Source organism: Coffea eugenioides, chromosome 8, assembly GCF_003713205.1.
Source record: "Coffea eugenioides isolate CCC68of chromosome 8, Ceug_1.0, whole genome shotgun sequence".
Taxonomy (NCBI): domain Eukaryota; kingdom Viridiplantae; phylum Streptophyta; class Magnoliopsida; order Gentianales; family Rubiaceae; genus Coffea; species Coffea eugenioides.
The window spans coordinates 38467958-38484093 of NC_040042.1; the positions used below are offsets into that span (position 1 = coordinate 38467958).

The following is a 16136-nucleotide window of genomic DNA, read 5'->3' on the forward strand; positions in this document are numbered from 1 at the left end:
TTTAAAAAAAAAAGTGTCAACCTCTTATGACTTTAAAAGCTATTTTTTATATTAAAAAGGCACGAGCATATGTATATTATTGATGTATTATGAATGCAAAAAATTGTTATTTGTTTGGATACCTCAATTATCCCAAATAATATTTCGCTTGCATCATAGACACATTTTCCAACCCACCTTTTTATCTCACATACATCACATCACATCACATAAAGTGCTACAGTAATTATTCCAAATAATATTTCAAATAATACACTATCCAAATGGATACTACATCGTTGAATTCTTGTGTAATGTTACTTTTAACAGGACTAGTTGCTTATATATATGGTAGCTGGCATTGATGAAATGCGTGTTATGACAGGCTAACTGTGTGACAGGTAGCATTATTAGAAGGCTAACTATGTCATAGTTAGCATCTTGAAGGAAGAAAATATCGATTATGTTTATGGATCATATTGATATTTGATGGATTTTAGAGTACTGCAACTTTATTAGTTACCTTGTTGTATCTTATGGCAACTCACAAGGTAAGATGGTGTGATCAAAATCTGAATAATTGGGAAACTGATGAACTCACTTCAACTCTAGCCTCATCACACCCATTCTTCTTTACTAGGAAGGAGTAAATTAGGCTAAATTTTAAATGAAATGAATTTATCAATTCCGCAATAAACTATGGATAGAATTATTTAGGGAGGGCTAGCATTTTCCATGTCAAGTTTTGTTTATTAGGACCTTAATTATATAAATTGTTAAGAGGGCTTTAGTTCGAATTAAAGGATGGCTGTTGTGATGTTTGTTGAGGGCTTGGTCGAATAAAAGATTAGTGGTCATCTGAAAGAGTCAACGGTGGAACGCAACAAATGAACCAAAAAATTTGTTGAGTACATAAAACAGTTTTGTTTTTTGAAGTGAGTTTTCTGTGTAATTTATGAAAAAGTTATAACTTTGTGTTTTTTTTTTTACTCTTTTGGGTAAGGAATTGAATAAATTTGATAAAATTTTGGGATTGAATTCAGAAGCTAATAAGGTGAGGGAGTAGGGATTTTTAAATGTTTCTGTTGAATTTCTTCTCGTAGGGATCTTCAAAAAATTTATACTATTTTCGAGCTTTCACTTGCTCAACTATAACAAAATTAATTTCTATCTACCATGTAATTCAGCTGTAAATTTACTGGAAATAATTTAAATCTGTGTGCAGTCATAAAGCTTTTTTTTTTTTTGTTTTAAATTTCCTTGAAAGCAATCTGCATATTCTGTGAAAGCTTTTAAGCTAACAAGTTGCTTTCTGTTAGTACTAATTGGTTCAGCAGAAAAAAAAAAAAAAATTTTGACAGTTATGTGATCTAAAAAGGCTTTGTAAAGATTCAACCGTGAAACAGACAATTCATAGTTTTAAATCAAGAAATATGATATAACAATATGCTGACAGTCACCTACAGAACTCTGTTGATTGATGCATCCGATCACCTCAGCTTACAAGTATTAAATGTCTCTTCAATCTGTTCCTCTCCTCAGCAGAAATTTTAGTTTGATATCTGAATCATTCAACTATCATGAAACTGCAAATCAAGATTTTAATTATTACGTGCCCTTCATTTCCACTTTCATGCTATGAACATAAGCAAAAAAATTACCATCATTCAGCAAAGCCAAAAAGTTGAGCAGGCAGATCAATCAAAAGTTGAAGAATGATATCCAGGATACATACCTGTCAAATATCGAGATTTGCTTTGTTTATTTGATTAGCACCAAGAAAGCCATCTCTAATGCGATGTAATTTTCTGACTGTCTCCCCCATATGCATGCGATCATTTGGTGATGTTGCTGAACATTCGACCCCAATCTTCAATATTGAAGTGATGCATTCCATCTTCTTGTCATCATTGTCTAATCCCACTTGTGCAGACTCTTCTTCAATTTCATCTCCTTGTTTTGAAAGAAGTAATATTGGGTCCGCAACCTCAAGAACTTGATCAGGCAAGGCCATTTTAACATAATTATGCAGGTCCAATCCATCCATAAATATATCATCAGTTGGCCTCTTTCCTGTAAACATCTCTAGCAAAAGAATCCCGTAACTGTAAACATCCCCTTGGGTAGATACTTGAAGTCCCATTCCATACTCTGAAATTATTGCAGCAGAAAAGGAATTTATAACTTGCACCTTTCTTAGATAAATGTCTGTGTAAACCGTACACTGAAATTGCAAGCTAAGAATGAAAAGCACATATGGAGAAGTTGCTATAACTTATAAATTTTTTAGATAATGAATATCTTTTAAGAAAAGCAAGAATCTTTACGAATTAAAAAAAATACTGATTGAACTCTTTAGTTGTTTTCTCATTCATTAACAAGTTTAAAAAAAAGTTTTAAAAAATTTTAAAATTTCTTCCTGCAAAATAATTAAGTAAGATGATAGAGCATGCATGAAATGAATAGATATTGTGCAAAGTATAGATCATGTGTATTGATTTGACGTCTAATGAAAAGTAATCTTGAAATATATGTCATGGAATGTTAAGCTAAAGAATTGTCCATGATGATAACTTTTTCCTAGAACTTGAACTTTGAAAATTGTGTTTTTCATCAAACTTTCTCACTTTAGTCTTGCTAATGTTGTAATGTTGACAATTAGTAAGTTTAGGTGAACATAATTGAGAGCAGGAAAACAAATGTTTGGAGTAACCTGTAAAGTGACTGAAGTCCACATGTTGGTTTTTTGAGTAAAAGTTGCTAGATTTTAGATGCATTGGAGTTGGTAACTGGCTACCTGACTACTTATTTTACCGTATTTTATACATCACAGATAACGTATATAAGCTACCATCTGTACCTGAAGATATGAAGTCAATATTTCACAAACATATAATACTGACAATCCATATGATTTTAGTTACTGAAAATAGGAAAACTTATTACCTGGAGCTACGTATCCCATGGATCCTTTTACTGCTATAGCACTGCTGCTTCCTTGTACTGAAGAACTATCAGTGGTTGAAGCAAGAAGCTTTGCTAGTCCAAAATCACCCACATGAGCAACAAGGTTATTATCCAAAAGGATATTACTTGGTTTCAAATCACAATGAACAATTGGTACCTCACATTGGTAGTGAAGATAATTCAATGCAGAAGCAACATCAATTGCAATATTTAATCTCTCGTGGAGATTTAGATTTCTTGATCCCATCATTTCAGCTGTCTCTGGATGCAACCACAAGTCAAGATTTCCGTTTCCCATAAACTCATAGACCAGAGCTTTGAAGTCAAGACCTTTGGAATCAATGCTGGAGCAGTAGCTCAAGATAGGGAGTAGATTTCGATGGCGGATGTTTCTTAATGCTTTGCACTCTGCCTTGAAGCTTTTGGAAGCCCCATTCTTTTGCAGGTCAAGGACTTTAACAGCAATAAGCCTGTCTCCATGTTCATATAACCTTCCTCTGTAAACAAGTCCAAAACTTCCTGAACCGATTAGGTTCTCTGGAGAAAATCCTGATGTTGCACGGTGAAGTTCGTGATAAGAAACTCTAAAGAGCTTGTCAACCATAGAAGGCTTGCTTGATGACCCATGTCTTCTGGCTTTTTTATTATATGCAATAATATATGCTAACAAGATCATTGAAATCAGAGCCACTGGGGAAAATACAGATATAACTATGATTAGTAAATGCCTGCTTTTCTTCTTTCTTTTGGTGATGCATGGTGGTAACCGTAGTTGGGGAATTCCTCCACAAAGTTTCCTGTTTCCAGCTAATGATATTTGGCTTGCATTCCTGAAAACTCCTTCAGTTGGTACCTCACCGTTAAGATCATTGAAAGAAATGTTTAGATATTTCAGAAACATAAGTTTCTCTAGACCTTGAGGTATCGGTCCAGTCAAGTTATTGTTTGAAAGGTCTAATTTTTGGATGCCCTTTAGAGAAGCCAAATGCATTGGAATTGTTCCTTGGAAAAAGTTGCCTTGCATGTAAAGCTCCTCCAAGCTTGAACAATCACCTAGTGTTCCTGGAATTTCTCCATGTAATTTGTTGTAGGAAATGTCAAGTTCATTGAGGCCTTTTAATTTTCCTACTTCAGATGGCAAGGAACCAATCAATGAGTTATGAGACAAGTCTAGACTAATTAGTGAGAAGTATGAGCCAAAGATATGTGCAGATATGCTGCCATTGAAGTTGTTCCAGGAAAGGGAGAGTTGTCCTAGATTTTTGCAATTCTCAAGAAAACGGGTAATATTACCTTCTAAGCTATTTTTGGATAAGCCAACATAGTATAGAGAGGTAATGTTGCAGAGTGTGGATAGTATTTGTCCCGACAACTTGTTTTCTGCTAGGTCCAAGGCCTGCAACTTTTGCAATTTAGGAAAATCACCTGGAATGCCTCCTGTGAAGGAGTTCTGTGTCATGCTCAATATGTTTAGATTGACAAGATTTCCAAATCCTTTAGGGATAGTTCCTGAGATATTATTATATCCCATATGAAGATAGGTGAGTTGCAATGAGAGATTACCGATGTTCTTTGGTAATTCACCTCCAAAATGGTTCAAAGGGAAGTCAAGTGTATGTAACCTGCTGCAGTTGGTCAAAGATGGGAGAAAACTCAAGTCCCCAGCAGAGTTACTTCCTAGGAGATTCATTGCAAGATTTAACCCCAGAAGATTTGGTAAATCTCCTAGATTAGTTGGTACTTGCCCCTCGAATTTGTTTTGGGACAAATCTAAGAATTGAAGCTTGGAGGCATTGGTAATAGAAGTTGGAATATTGCCATGGAATTGGTTTCCACCGAGTTCCAACTCTTCCAGATTTGGTAAGGTAAGGCCTATGTTGGCTGGTAGCATTCCGTGGAGCATATTTTCCACTGCTACAAAGGATGTCAGGGTAGATATGTTAAAAACAGAGGAAGGGATGTCACCAACCAAGCCATTTACCCCGACTATAATCCATGATAAGCTTTTAAGCAAGCCTAACTCCTTTGGCAAATTCCCATTCAAGTGATTGTATGCGAGAGCAAGTTCTGTCATTGAAGATGCATTTCCAAGCGACCGAGGAATCTCACCTGTCAAATTATTTTCATTAAGGTAAAGGGCCACAAGCTTCTTCAAAGACCCAAGCTCATTTGGCACTTTTCCTTCCAGCTGGTTTGATATCAAGTCTACGACTCTGAGCTCTGAGCACCAGCTCAAGTTAACCGGAATTTCTCCTTTTAAGTTGTTATTGGACATGTTAAGAAATCTTAGACGGAACAGGAGACCGACTTCTTGGGGAATCCCACCATGAAATTTATTTTCTCCAAGATGGATAGATTTCATGAAGCTAAGATTACCTATATGAGGAGATATGGTACCAGACAAGCCCATACCTGACAGAGTTAAGGCTGTGACCCTCTGATGTCGCTTATCACATGTGACTCCTTGCCATTGGCAATGGTGCTTGGAATGGTTCCACGAGTTCAGAACTCCATTTGGATCACCAGATATCTGGCTCTTCAACTCTTGCAAAGCAAGTAGATCAGTCATGTTTTGAGATATTCCACTTTCTGCTGAGGCATGTGGTGACAAATTCCGGGCAACGAGAAGCAGCAGCAGCAGCAAAATCTTTGCTGCTGAAAATTCCCACGAAATGGAACTTGGATGCTCCATGTTTCTACTTCTGTTTGAAGAATGAGCGTTGTATTTGCAGCTGATCTTTTACTCCTATGTCTTGTGAAGTGTCTAGGACTTGGGGTTGACTTAATCAGTCAATTGGTCTACATGCAGTCTGCGCCATGTTGCTTTAATTTCATACCTGTGGCCTCTACATGCCTGGTTGTGGTTGACTTACTTATCTAAGTCTTCTGCCCATAAAACAAGTTCATTTACTCTAGTAAACTCACACTTGATGTTGCCATATAGCATTTGTTTGCTATCAGAGTACCACCCAAAATGCACTAAGAAATCGAGGCCTGGTGGACTGGATGGCATCATGGCAACCTGAATTTGACTTGTGATTTGTGTGCCAACTTGAAGTACTAAAAACGCACTATGACTCAATGTACACTACAAATTGTATCCACCTGTTATGATTCTCTTTCAACTCTTTATTGTTTATATAGTGTTACTTTTTTCCTTCTCTTTTATGATCCAGAAGGTATTTCCATCAGCTTGGTTATTTGTTTGTCTAAGTTTTTTTTTTTTTTTTTTAGTTTTTTCATTTCCCAATCTCTCTCTCTCCCCTGTATCATTTTGTTCTTGAGATCAGAGTTGTGTTAGTAGCATATTGTTAAGAGTATGTTATACTTTAGCCCCTGCAATATAAGTTCTCTTTTTCACATAACCGTCATATGATTTCAAAAGTTATATATAAACTTTTCGTAGTTTCAACAGTTGAAGCACCCGGTCGGAGTTTAGAGGGATTCTAGATTCTTTGTTACTAGATTCCCTTGAAACAGATGAAACCAGTGAACTTATTTTCTTCACATTGAGCAGCATTGTTGGCACTAGGCACATATGGACAACCAAGGGCTGGTCAAACAGAATTGGCAACCTTGCACTTATCAAGAAATCTCTTAGAATGAGCTCAACTACCGGATTTTGAACCCCATGAAGAAAAACCAGTACGGTCTAGTACCTAGGTTGGTTGTCCGCTGCTCATGCAAGTAATCTTGGACGATATCCACGGCAGGAGTTAGCCATCTCTTTAAGGTTAGGCATGATATTAGGACAGAAAAACATGTTTGGGCAAACCCTATTCAAGGTTCCATTAGGCATGAAACTAGGACAGAAAAACATGTTTGGGCAAACCCTATTCAAGGTTCCATTCGCTAAGCCAAGCATGTAATTTAGATGACCAAACTAGATGAAGTTTCAAGATTTCTTGTTTAATTTGAAAACAGGAAAAATCCGAAGGAAAATCTGCAGCTGTTGTGGTTTAGAAAAATTTGAGTTCATTAACAAAGATATAACTGCAGATTCAGACTTCCAGTAGTAGACATCAACAGCAGAAAGATTTTACGGCAAGATACAGATGCATCATAATATCATAATGGCCTTAGAGATATTTTTATTGAATACATCTAATTCAATCAAGCATTTAGCTAGCTACATTAGTTATACACATTGTTTCGTCATGCAGCTACAAATCAAGGTCTGTTTATCGCTGACAAACCTTTTTCCACTTTCATGCATGTGAACATTAGTCGAAATCAATCAGAAACAAGTTCAGTTAATTTCGTGAGGTCGGATGAAATCTTTTTTTCTTTTTTGGAAGGGGGGGGGGGGGGGGTTGCAGTTGTTTCTTGGATCCATCCATAAATGTATGATCAGTTGGCCTCCTTCTTGTAAACATCTCTAGCAACAAGATCCCATAAACATCTGTGGGTCGATACTTGAAGGTCGATTCCATGCTCTGAAATTATTGCAATGGCTCTTCCTCAGTGCTTTTTTTTCCTTTTGAGTAGACTGTAGACTAAGAAACTTTAATTGGAAACTATAGACGAGTGCTCTCATTTGATGTCTAAATTCAAATCCAAAGTAAGCTTTAAGAAAGTTTCATGGAAAATTAAGCTAAGAATTGCGTTCTGAGGATCTGTAACTCTGCAGCTCACCAACTCTTTCCTGGAGTTCTGAACATTACATGTTTCGAATATTTTTATTTTTTAACTCTAAGACTCGTGTGAAAGATAGTTTTGTTTAAGTTTACATAAATCAGGAAAATATGTTTATGGTGTATAGTATTTTATGGTGCATAGACTAAATTTTCGAGTAGAAAATGTGTAATTGTCAGACAATCAAAAGGTTAATCAGAATTAAAAGATGCAACAGCAACTTAGTGGTAGTTATTACCTGACTACTGATTTCACAGCATTTTCCTTTACACAAATACTTTACCGTCCATCCCAGCAGAAGTCAGACAAATTCACTGCATTATCCAAATTTAGAAAGGACACTGGACAAATCCTCCAAGTTAGATTACAGGGCAGGCCATAAAGCTAGAAGCGTTTTACAGTCCAACAAAACACAAAAAGATGTCATTCCTCCAGATTCTACAGTTTGCCCATCACAGCCAACAACCTGTGCAGTTTGATTCCACTCAAGATTTGTGATAGTCCTTCCATCAGCTGCAAAACATCCAAAGAAAATCTTTATAGATTTTGCTTTATCCTAGATTTGACAGTTTGCAACCTCAGGTAATTGTGAGGAACTAAATGCATTGCCAGTGATTGTACTCTTGAACAAATTCCATGCATCTGGTTTTACTTCATCTCTCAAGCACTAACTGCAAACATATGCTATCATATATACTATTAAGAATTTCAAGTGTTCAGGCAAAATGTAGATCCCAGGATGTCTCAGGATTGGGTACTTGATATGTCAATCATACATGGAGTAAATTGCAATTCCTTTGAAATGAACTCGGCAAAGTAGCATAACAACATCTGAAGCAACCAGATGGTATCCTAAGCAGAAACGCAAGTATAATATGTTCTCGGTTATCAGATTCGCTTCGAAAGATGTAGTAAATTAAGTTTTTTCCAATCCAGGATCCCTGTTGGCAACCACTAAACAAGCAAGGGCTGCTAATTGGTGACCATGCATTTATCAAGAAATCTCTCGGAAGAAGCTCAAGTAATAAACACTGAATACGAAAAAGAAAAATCAGTATGGTCAAATACCTGGGTTCATTATCTGCTCACGGAAGTAGATTCAGAGAAACCAAAACTATGAGTCTGCATGGATCTTCAGTAAGCCAAAAACAGCACCAAACATCATCCAGACAAACGAAGCAAAATCCATAACTGAAGCTATTAAATTCTGCAAAAATATGGTAATGTACAGTGAGTCATTGATCCTGCATGAGTTTGATTCAAGGATATCCAAATGCACAAAAAAAATGCAACAAAGACATGATACATTGCATCTGATAATAATCCGCTAAATAAAATGTCTAAACTTAACAGCTCTGCTTTCTTTTGGGGCAGAAACATGCAACGAATACTTCCTACTCTATTACTTCCTAGCACCATGAGCAGAAAACATCTACCTTAAGCTATGCTGCTTGCATATACGAGAATGATGCAGCTAGAAAAGTATTAGTTCAGGCGACTCCTTTTGCCAAGAGAAGTTGGTTTGCTCTTGGAAACGTTGGTGTTTGGTGTACATGGCATTATAAGCTTGTCAAGAGGAAGGACCTTAATGGGTGGAAATACATGGTCAATGAAGTCTGTGTCCTCGGAAGACACAGCAAGATTTTCTATCATCAGCAATTCATCAATCTCATTCTCTTGGAACCCAAATGCAAAGCCCAACTTAATTATATGGCACAAGTCCACATGACCCGAGCAATTGGATAAAACGACCTCTGATATTGCTCTGGCATAATCAGTCACCAGTTGAATGTCTTTTTGGCCACCGCTCCAACTGGGTGTATGAATAAGCAGTCTCTTTGAGTTTCTGTCCCAGAAGACCTTCTTATAGATGCCGACATGCACTTCTGGTCCTGATGAAGGTACTTGTAAAGAATATGTAACCTCCAAAGGCTTATCAGTTCCAAAGATGGGGAGATCAAGGAGAGACTTAGCCTTCCTCAGCCTTGCACCTAATGGCATGTTAATTCGACTTGCCAAAAAGCCCATAACTATTTTGACTAACAGTTTCCCAATTATATTGTCCTCAGGATCCATCTGATGAAAATCGCCATTCACCAAACATTCAACAGATTCTGAAAGTTTTTGAACACCAAGACAGCAGTAAATTTCAGATAGTCGGTTTTGAAAATTCAAATCATCTTGGGGAAACCAAATAAATAGTGGCCTCTTGCTAGACTCTTTGAATGACTTCTTAAGCTGCAAGTCATCAGCAATGAAAACTTCTCCTCTGTCCACCAACTGGATTCCCCCTGAGACATCAACTGCAGGAAAAGCATTTATGTTTCTCTCAAGGATCTCCAGAGTAGAGTCATCCCAGTTTCTCAATATGTATCCCCAAAACGATTTCAACTCCACAGAAGTCACTTGGTGATTACTTTCCAACCAAAATTTCCAAAGGTCCATATATTTGTCAAGGGTAGGACACCAAGCGACAGAAAATGCTGAGGACAAAAAGTTCAGCAACTCCATCTCATACAACTTATCAAGAACATGTAACCGATGAGCAAATAAGTTGCAATCATCAGAAATTACGCAATCATGATTATCCACCCATCTACCACCGTCTTTAATATGATGATCAGAGATAATCCGCCACTGATATGTCACAGTATCCAACCACATCCCACAAACATCAACATGATCATCAGGGACCCACAACTGACATGTCACATTATCTTCAGAATTTGGAGTCCAGTGGTACTTATACATGAATTTATAGATTCTCTTTACCTGACAAGTCTGAACTAGAGAAGTAAAATTTTGGAAAAACCAATTGCAAACTTCTTGTGGACCTGTCTTAACACCAATCATCCTCAGAGCATCCATTTCCACACAATCAAGATTCCTGTAGAAACTTTGATCCAAGAATGGCCCATCAAGTAACTTTAGATGGCCCTCCCAGTCCAGATCATAAAGAAGAGCTTCCTGGGGCAATCTGTAGCCTAAATGGGTCTTCAACCATCTAGCCGCTCTCAATTTTTTGAGTAGATCTTCAAGTAGAGACTGGTCAGAAGAATTATCACTTTTAAGTGAGGCTACACAATGAAGTAATGACAAGAACATGTCAACTGTAACAAGTGATGGATCTTCCGGTAGCTTCAGCCCACGTACAATGATGGGGATACCATTATTGAAATTGACCACAACACCCAGCATCTTCAGCTCCTCCTTGAAATTGTAGATTTCATCTCCATAAAAAGTCTCATCGATAACAGGAAGGTTCACTAACTGGGAAACAGTTGCCCATTCGCAGTTAAACAAGATAGCATGTGAAGTGTAGCTATAGCCATTGTTAGTTTTCAGCCACATTTCTTCTAACAAGCAACTAACAATAGCGGATACCAGACAAGGCATTTCATTCTTGGCACACTTCAGAAAATTCAAAAGTGAGATCACCTTGGTGCCAATCAGACCACTTGAAGCTATCAGCAACTTGAGTTTATCAACGACTAGCTTGCTTGCTGAATCAAGATTTACAATCACAGCAATTGCCTCGAGTTCTTCCTTGTAAGATCTAATCCTGCTTCCATAGTATGATTCATCGATAATGGGTAAAGAAACCACTTTGAGCAAGTGATCCCACATAGGATCAAATAATACAGATTCCGAGGGGCATCTAAAGCCAGATGTCGTCTTCATCCAACATTGGCTAAAGACATGTCGTGTAGACTCAAAAGCATCAGCACCTGTGAATTGCATGCACTTAAGCAACAGGAGCACAGAATCCTTAGTCAAACTAGATAAATTATCTGGAAATCTCAAATGCTTAGGAATCAGCTTATAGACTTCTTCCAAATCCACAGTGACACCCAGAAACTTCAGTTCATCCAGGAAAGAAGCAAGTTTGACCCCATATTTAGGTCTACAAACAATCTTCAAATTTGAAATTTGTGCAACAGCCTTTTCTTCAGCAGAAGTTAGGAGTACAGATCCAACAGGAGATGCATAACCTCGAAGAGTCTTAAGCCATTTTCCCTCTTGCAGAGATTTCTTCATGTTCCCATCAAGCTTATTGTTTTCCCTGGAGTACCTAATGAAGCCCAAAATTAAAACTGCCAATTTGCTACTCATTTTAGAGGAAAGCAAAGGCTTCAGATGATCAGTAATAAGTTGAAACATATTCTCACTCCCAATTTTTACACCAATGAATACCAGCTCATCCATGAATGATCGTACCGCATGTGAAAAGTACACTTCATCAATAGCTGACAAGACATTGAGAGCTTTTCCCAGCTCCAGTAAAACAGCGTTTTCATTTCCGCCATAAAGATAGCAATGTAAGGGAGAGCTAATGCCGGAGCATGTTTTCATCCATTTTCCACTCCTAATACTTTCAATAAATCTTCGAGGTATCTCGTATTTCTTGGGCCATCCATTTATTTGACATTGCTGGGATCTCAATTTCTTGATCCAATCCAGAAGCAACAGAGATTGTTCACTTGTCAGTAGAGTAGAAGCTACTTGCAGAGCATCATCAGGAGGTAGTATATGAGGCAAGTCTATAGCTTTGACGTGCATCACAAGAAAGTTGAAGAGCTCCTTTTCAGGAGTAATGAGACCAGCAAACTCTGCAGCCTCTAAATAACTATCTCCAAGCTCAGCATACTTTCCACAGTAAGAACTATTATCTCCACCATTGGCATGATGAAGAACCTCATGTTGTTCTATTGACTTCTTGTTACTAGTCTCATAACCAACACTGAATGGGTTAGCCAAACCAAACAGCTTCACCCACGTCCCCATATATGCAGGTACTAGACTCCTAGAACAAAGGCTCACATATCCGGATTTATCAACTATAGGCATAGCCAGCAGAACTTTGGAAATATTATGCGAACCAAGGTATTTCTTCATAAAACTATGATATACAAAATGAGCAAACAAAATCGCAACATCTGGATCTTTTGTTCTTCTAATAAAGCCAACCACTTCCAAAGCATAGCTAAATGCATCAGTAATGACAACACCCAATGCAGAAGTCAGCCATCTCTTCAAAAAATTGTGTTTCTCATCTTTCAGGAGTGCAGTTGCCATGAAATCAGGACAGAAAAACAAGTCATTAGGGCAACCTAGTTCGAGGTTCCATTTGCTCAGCCAAGCATGCTCTTCAGATGACCAAACAAGATGAATTTTCAAGGATTCTTGTTTAATTTGTGCAACACTGCAAGATAAGACATCCCCATTCCAAATAATGTACTTCAGTAGAGGAAGACAATCAACAGACTTAAGAGGCATATATTCCCAGTACTCAGCAAGAAAGCTAAGAAGATCCATGTACACATCTGGTGAAGCTCGGCATAAAAGGTTACAAGTTTTAATGCATTTTCCATACCAATCATAACTGCAATGTGCTGATGGTACACCCAAAAAATTCAGAAGTTCATCGTACATCTTGTTATCAAGAAGATTGTGTAAAACAAACTTCCGTTGAGAAGAAACAGCATTAAGAGGTATTTTGTCTTCTTTGATGCGGGTCAAGATATTTCGGAACTTCGGTAAGATCCTAAGAACATCAGTTGGACGACAGAATACCTTTGGCTCATCCAGAAATGACTCATAAAGAACAATGCATTCTGATTGGACCATGAATTTGATACACTCTCTAACTTTATTAAGTTCTTCAAACGGGGATTCTTTTGCAGGCAAAAGATTAAGCGCACAATGCACTGGAAGCAGCTTAATGATTTCAGCAGATTTGATACAAGTAATTAGTGCTCCAACAAATGTTGATGGAACTTGCTCCAGGATTCCCAAATTCCACTTGTTGTCAACAAGTATTGCCTCTCTTGAAGATGCAAGTATAAAATCGGATTGAATCATGAAGGGGAAGTTGGTCACCATGGATGTCGGCAGAAATGCAAAGATTCCAACAGAGGAAGTTCCTCTTTTCAGCCTTTCACCCAAAGGGAAAGCCAGAGATATCATCCACTGCTTTACATCCTTCCTTTGTTCCACAATGCAAGCAGGTTTGACTGGGAAGGCTTGCCTATGTATGTAATAAGAGCATCTGGTCTTGGATGTACTGTTGTCATGTTTTTCTTGAACAGATATATGAAGTAGTCGGGAGTCTGCAACTTGACCTCTTGCAGGGACAAGACTAGTTTCACTTGAAATGGAAACTGCAGAAAGTGAGTTCCTCGAAGACAGTATACCATCTTCCCAGACAGCTAACTGCTTTATCTTCTGCAAGAAGAGAAGGACTTCAGGCTGGATTTGTGATAGCTCCTTTTTCACAGTTTCAGCCTTTTCAGCTTTCAGAGGGAGGACAATTGTCGTGGTGGGCAGAACGATGCTACTTTTGTAAACACTCTGAAGATCTTGGATAGATGGTCTGGTCGTCACCCACTCAGGAACAATATAACCTATTCCACAATCCCCATCTGGAAATTCCTTGAAGCATATTCGATACCCATTGCTAAAAATGAATGGTTGGGCACTCACAAGAAACACACTTTTAAAGCCAATTCCTGCGAGTTTTAAATCGCAATTAGGAGGACTTGAAATGTTAAAATATAGCAACTAGGCAGACATGCATTAAGCAGAACTCTTTTGATGCACTATACTTCAAACCATTTTACAGTTCCTAGATGGCAAGACCTGTCCACACAACACCTAAAGCGTGAAATTGAAAAATTCAACCAGCAATGAGATGCTAGACAGAACAGTAAACAATCCTACTGCTTTTACTTATAAGACAAGATAGTCTTCGTATGGAATCAGAGGTTACAAACTAAGAATTTTTTTAAGGGGGGGCACAAATGAACCATTGATAATATGTATGAACAGAAATCCTCTGACATAAACTAACCATTTCAGGCAACAGTTTCATCTCAAATCAACTTATCTTTTTCGAACAGCAATTTATATTTGACTATGATCAGCAAAAATAATTCCCCTTATACTCATTAATTAGCATAGTCGAATACCTAAATGTCCTCCATTCAAAAATTATGACATGCAATTGCGATCAAAATGCTATTTCAGTAAATTTTCATTTTGATTTAATGAAAATGGCGGAGCTTCTAAACCAGAGCAGTACTTTCAGTTAACAAGTTGCATGAGATATATCACCCTAGACTACTACCTCTATTCAGTTCTAGAGTAATAGGTGTCTTTGGTAGGTTTGTTTTGCTACAGAGAATTACCCAGTTAAGTCTTGTATGAGTTTGTACCCAAAAAACATGAATAAATAAATTCATTGCACCATGTATACTATACTTGCCCAAAAACAAGTGAGCAAAAAACTTCATACATAGCCCTTGTCTCCACGACAGCAAGAACTTATATGCAACTATTACAGAATAATACTCAGAAAAAAGAGTGCTTAATCAAGATATAGTTGACTGGACTTGAAATTGAAAAAAAAATTGTATTTTTTAGGCTTGGCTAAGGAAGGAAGGGCACAGAAATAATGAAACCTCTGTTACCTTTCTCCCCAATGTAGCCCTGCCGTCTCTTGCCCTTCTTGGTGGACTGGCCAATACTGCAAAGAGCATCGATATTGGCTTTTGAAAACCCAAGCTCATTGTTAAATACCAACAATGTGGCTTGAGCACCAACACCTGTTATGTCCTTTGTTGTCATAACAAATTCAAGCTTTGGTCCAACTGCTTCTAAGTACTCATTGTCCTCAGCATTCTAGCATGAGAAACAAGTATGCAGTATTAGAATTGCTATTTGTAATATGACAGAATATGGTACATCTATGCCTGAATCCAAACAAAGCGGAATTAGGGAAAAGATGGGACCTGAATTAGTTCTTTCAAGAAATGGATATCCTTGGTGTAAAGCTCCGATGAAAGGCCTGCAACAGCATTGTGGAGGTCTTTCATCAAAGGATTTGGGACCTTTGCACCAATAGAGAACTTGTTCCTCCTGATATCCTCCACATGTCTCCTTGCAGCCTCAGTTTTTGAAATATATGGTCGAACTCTTTCCATTGCCTAACTTCTTCTCTTCAACCTAACACCGAATCTTTCAAATGACCTAAATTCCACTAATTTTTTATGAAGATAGTAAGGTAACCATTTGCCCAAAGCACATAGCAAACCAGGTAACAGCATCAAAGGCCGTAATGATGAAGAAGCGGGTTCCTGGTAGTTGACATTATTTGAAATGCCTATCACCCAAATGAAGATTATACTTTAGATCAACCAAGTGAAGATTAGACTTAAGGTCAACAATGCAAGAGTATCAATGCTTCGGTGTAACATACTTCGATTTGGATACAAGTTATGTCAACTCTCAGGCTTGATTAACTGGAAAAATACTAGTTCACAGCAATGTAATGCTATTTATGACTTGTTCTTAAATCACTAGAAGTGGTTCTCAATAAAGACGCTTTAGAACTAGGCACCATCTGGGGTCATGATTTTGGTGTTTCTAAAGCATTTGCTTGTGAAAATAAAAACATGTAAACAGTCAGCATCACTTCATGCATAAATGAAGTAAAGGATCAAGATATCAGTAAGTCTTTCAAACAAAAGTTTTTTATAAGAGAATCTTGCAACAAA

The 16136-nt window shown here is 37.6% G+C and overlaps 2 protein-coding genes across 3 annotated transcripts; both read right to left on the reverse strand.

Annotated features, from left to right (window-relative positions):
- Positions 1 to 1368: 1368 nt before the first annotated feature.
- Positions 1369 to 5544, reverse strand: LOC113781216 (putative receptor-like protein kinase At3g47110). Of its 2 annotated transcripts, XM_027327106.1 has the most exons (4): positions 3104 to 5544; positions 2926 to 3013; positions 1715 to 2130; positions 1369 to 1565 (listed from the first exon to the last, which is right to left on the reverse strand). In XM_027327106.1, exons 1-3 carry the CDS (start codon positions 5513 to 5515, stop codon positions 1718 to 1720), a joined length of 2913 nt encoding a protein of 970 aa, XP_027182907.1. In that variant the 5' UTR covers positions 5516 to 5544; the 3' UTR covers positions 1369 to 1565; positions 1715 to 1717. The 2 variants fall into 2 exon arrangements, with proteins under 2 accessions (XP_027182907.1, XP_027182906.1); XM_027327105.1 differs by having other exon boundaries at positions 2926 to 5544.
- A 3151-nt stretch (positions 5545 to 8695) lies between these two features.
- Positions 8696 to 15563, reverse strand: LOC113780715. Its single transcript, XM_027326493.1, has 4 exons — positions 15372 to 15563; positions 15051 to 15261; positions 9166 to 14090; positions 8696 to 8788 (listed from the first exon to the last, which is right to left on the reverse strand). Exons 1-4 carry the CDS (start codon positions 15561 to 15563, stop codon positions 8696 to 8698), a joined length of 5421 nt encoding a protein of 1806 aa, XP_027182294.1.
- Between the last annotated feature and the right edge of the window lie 573 nt (positions 15564 to 16136).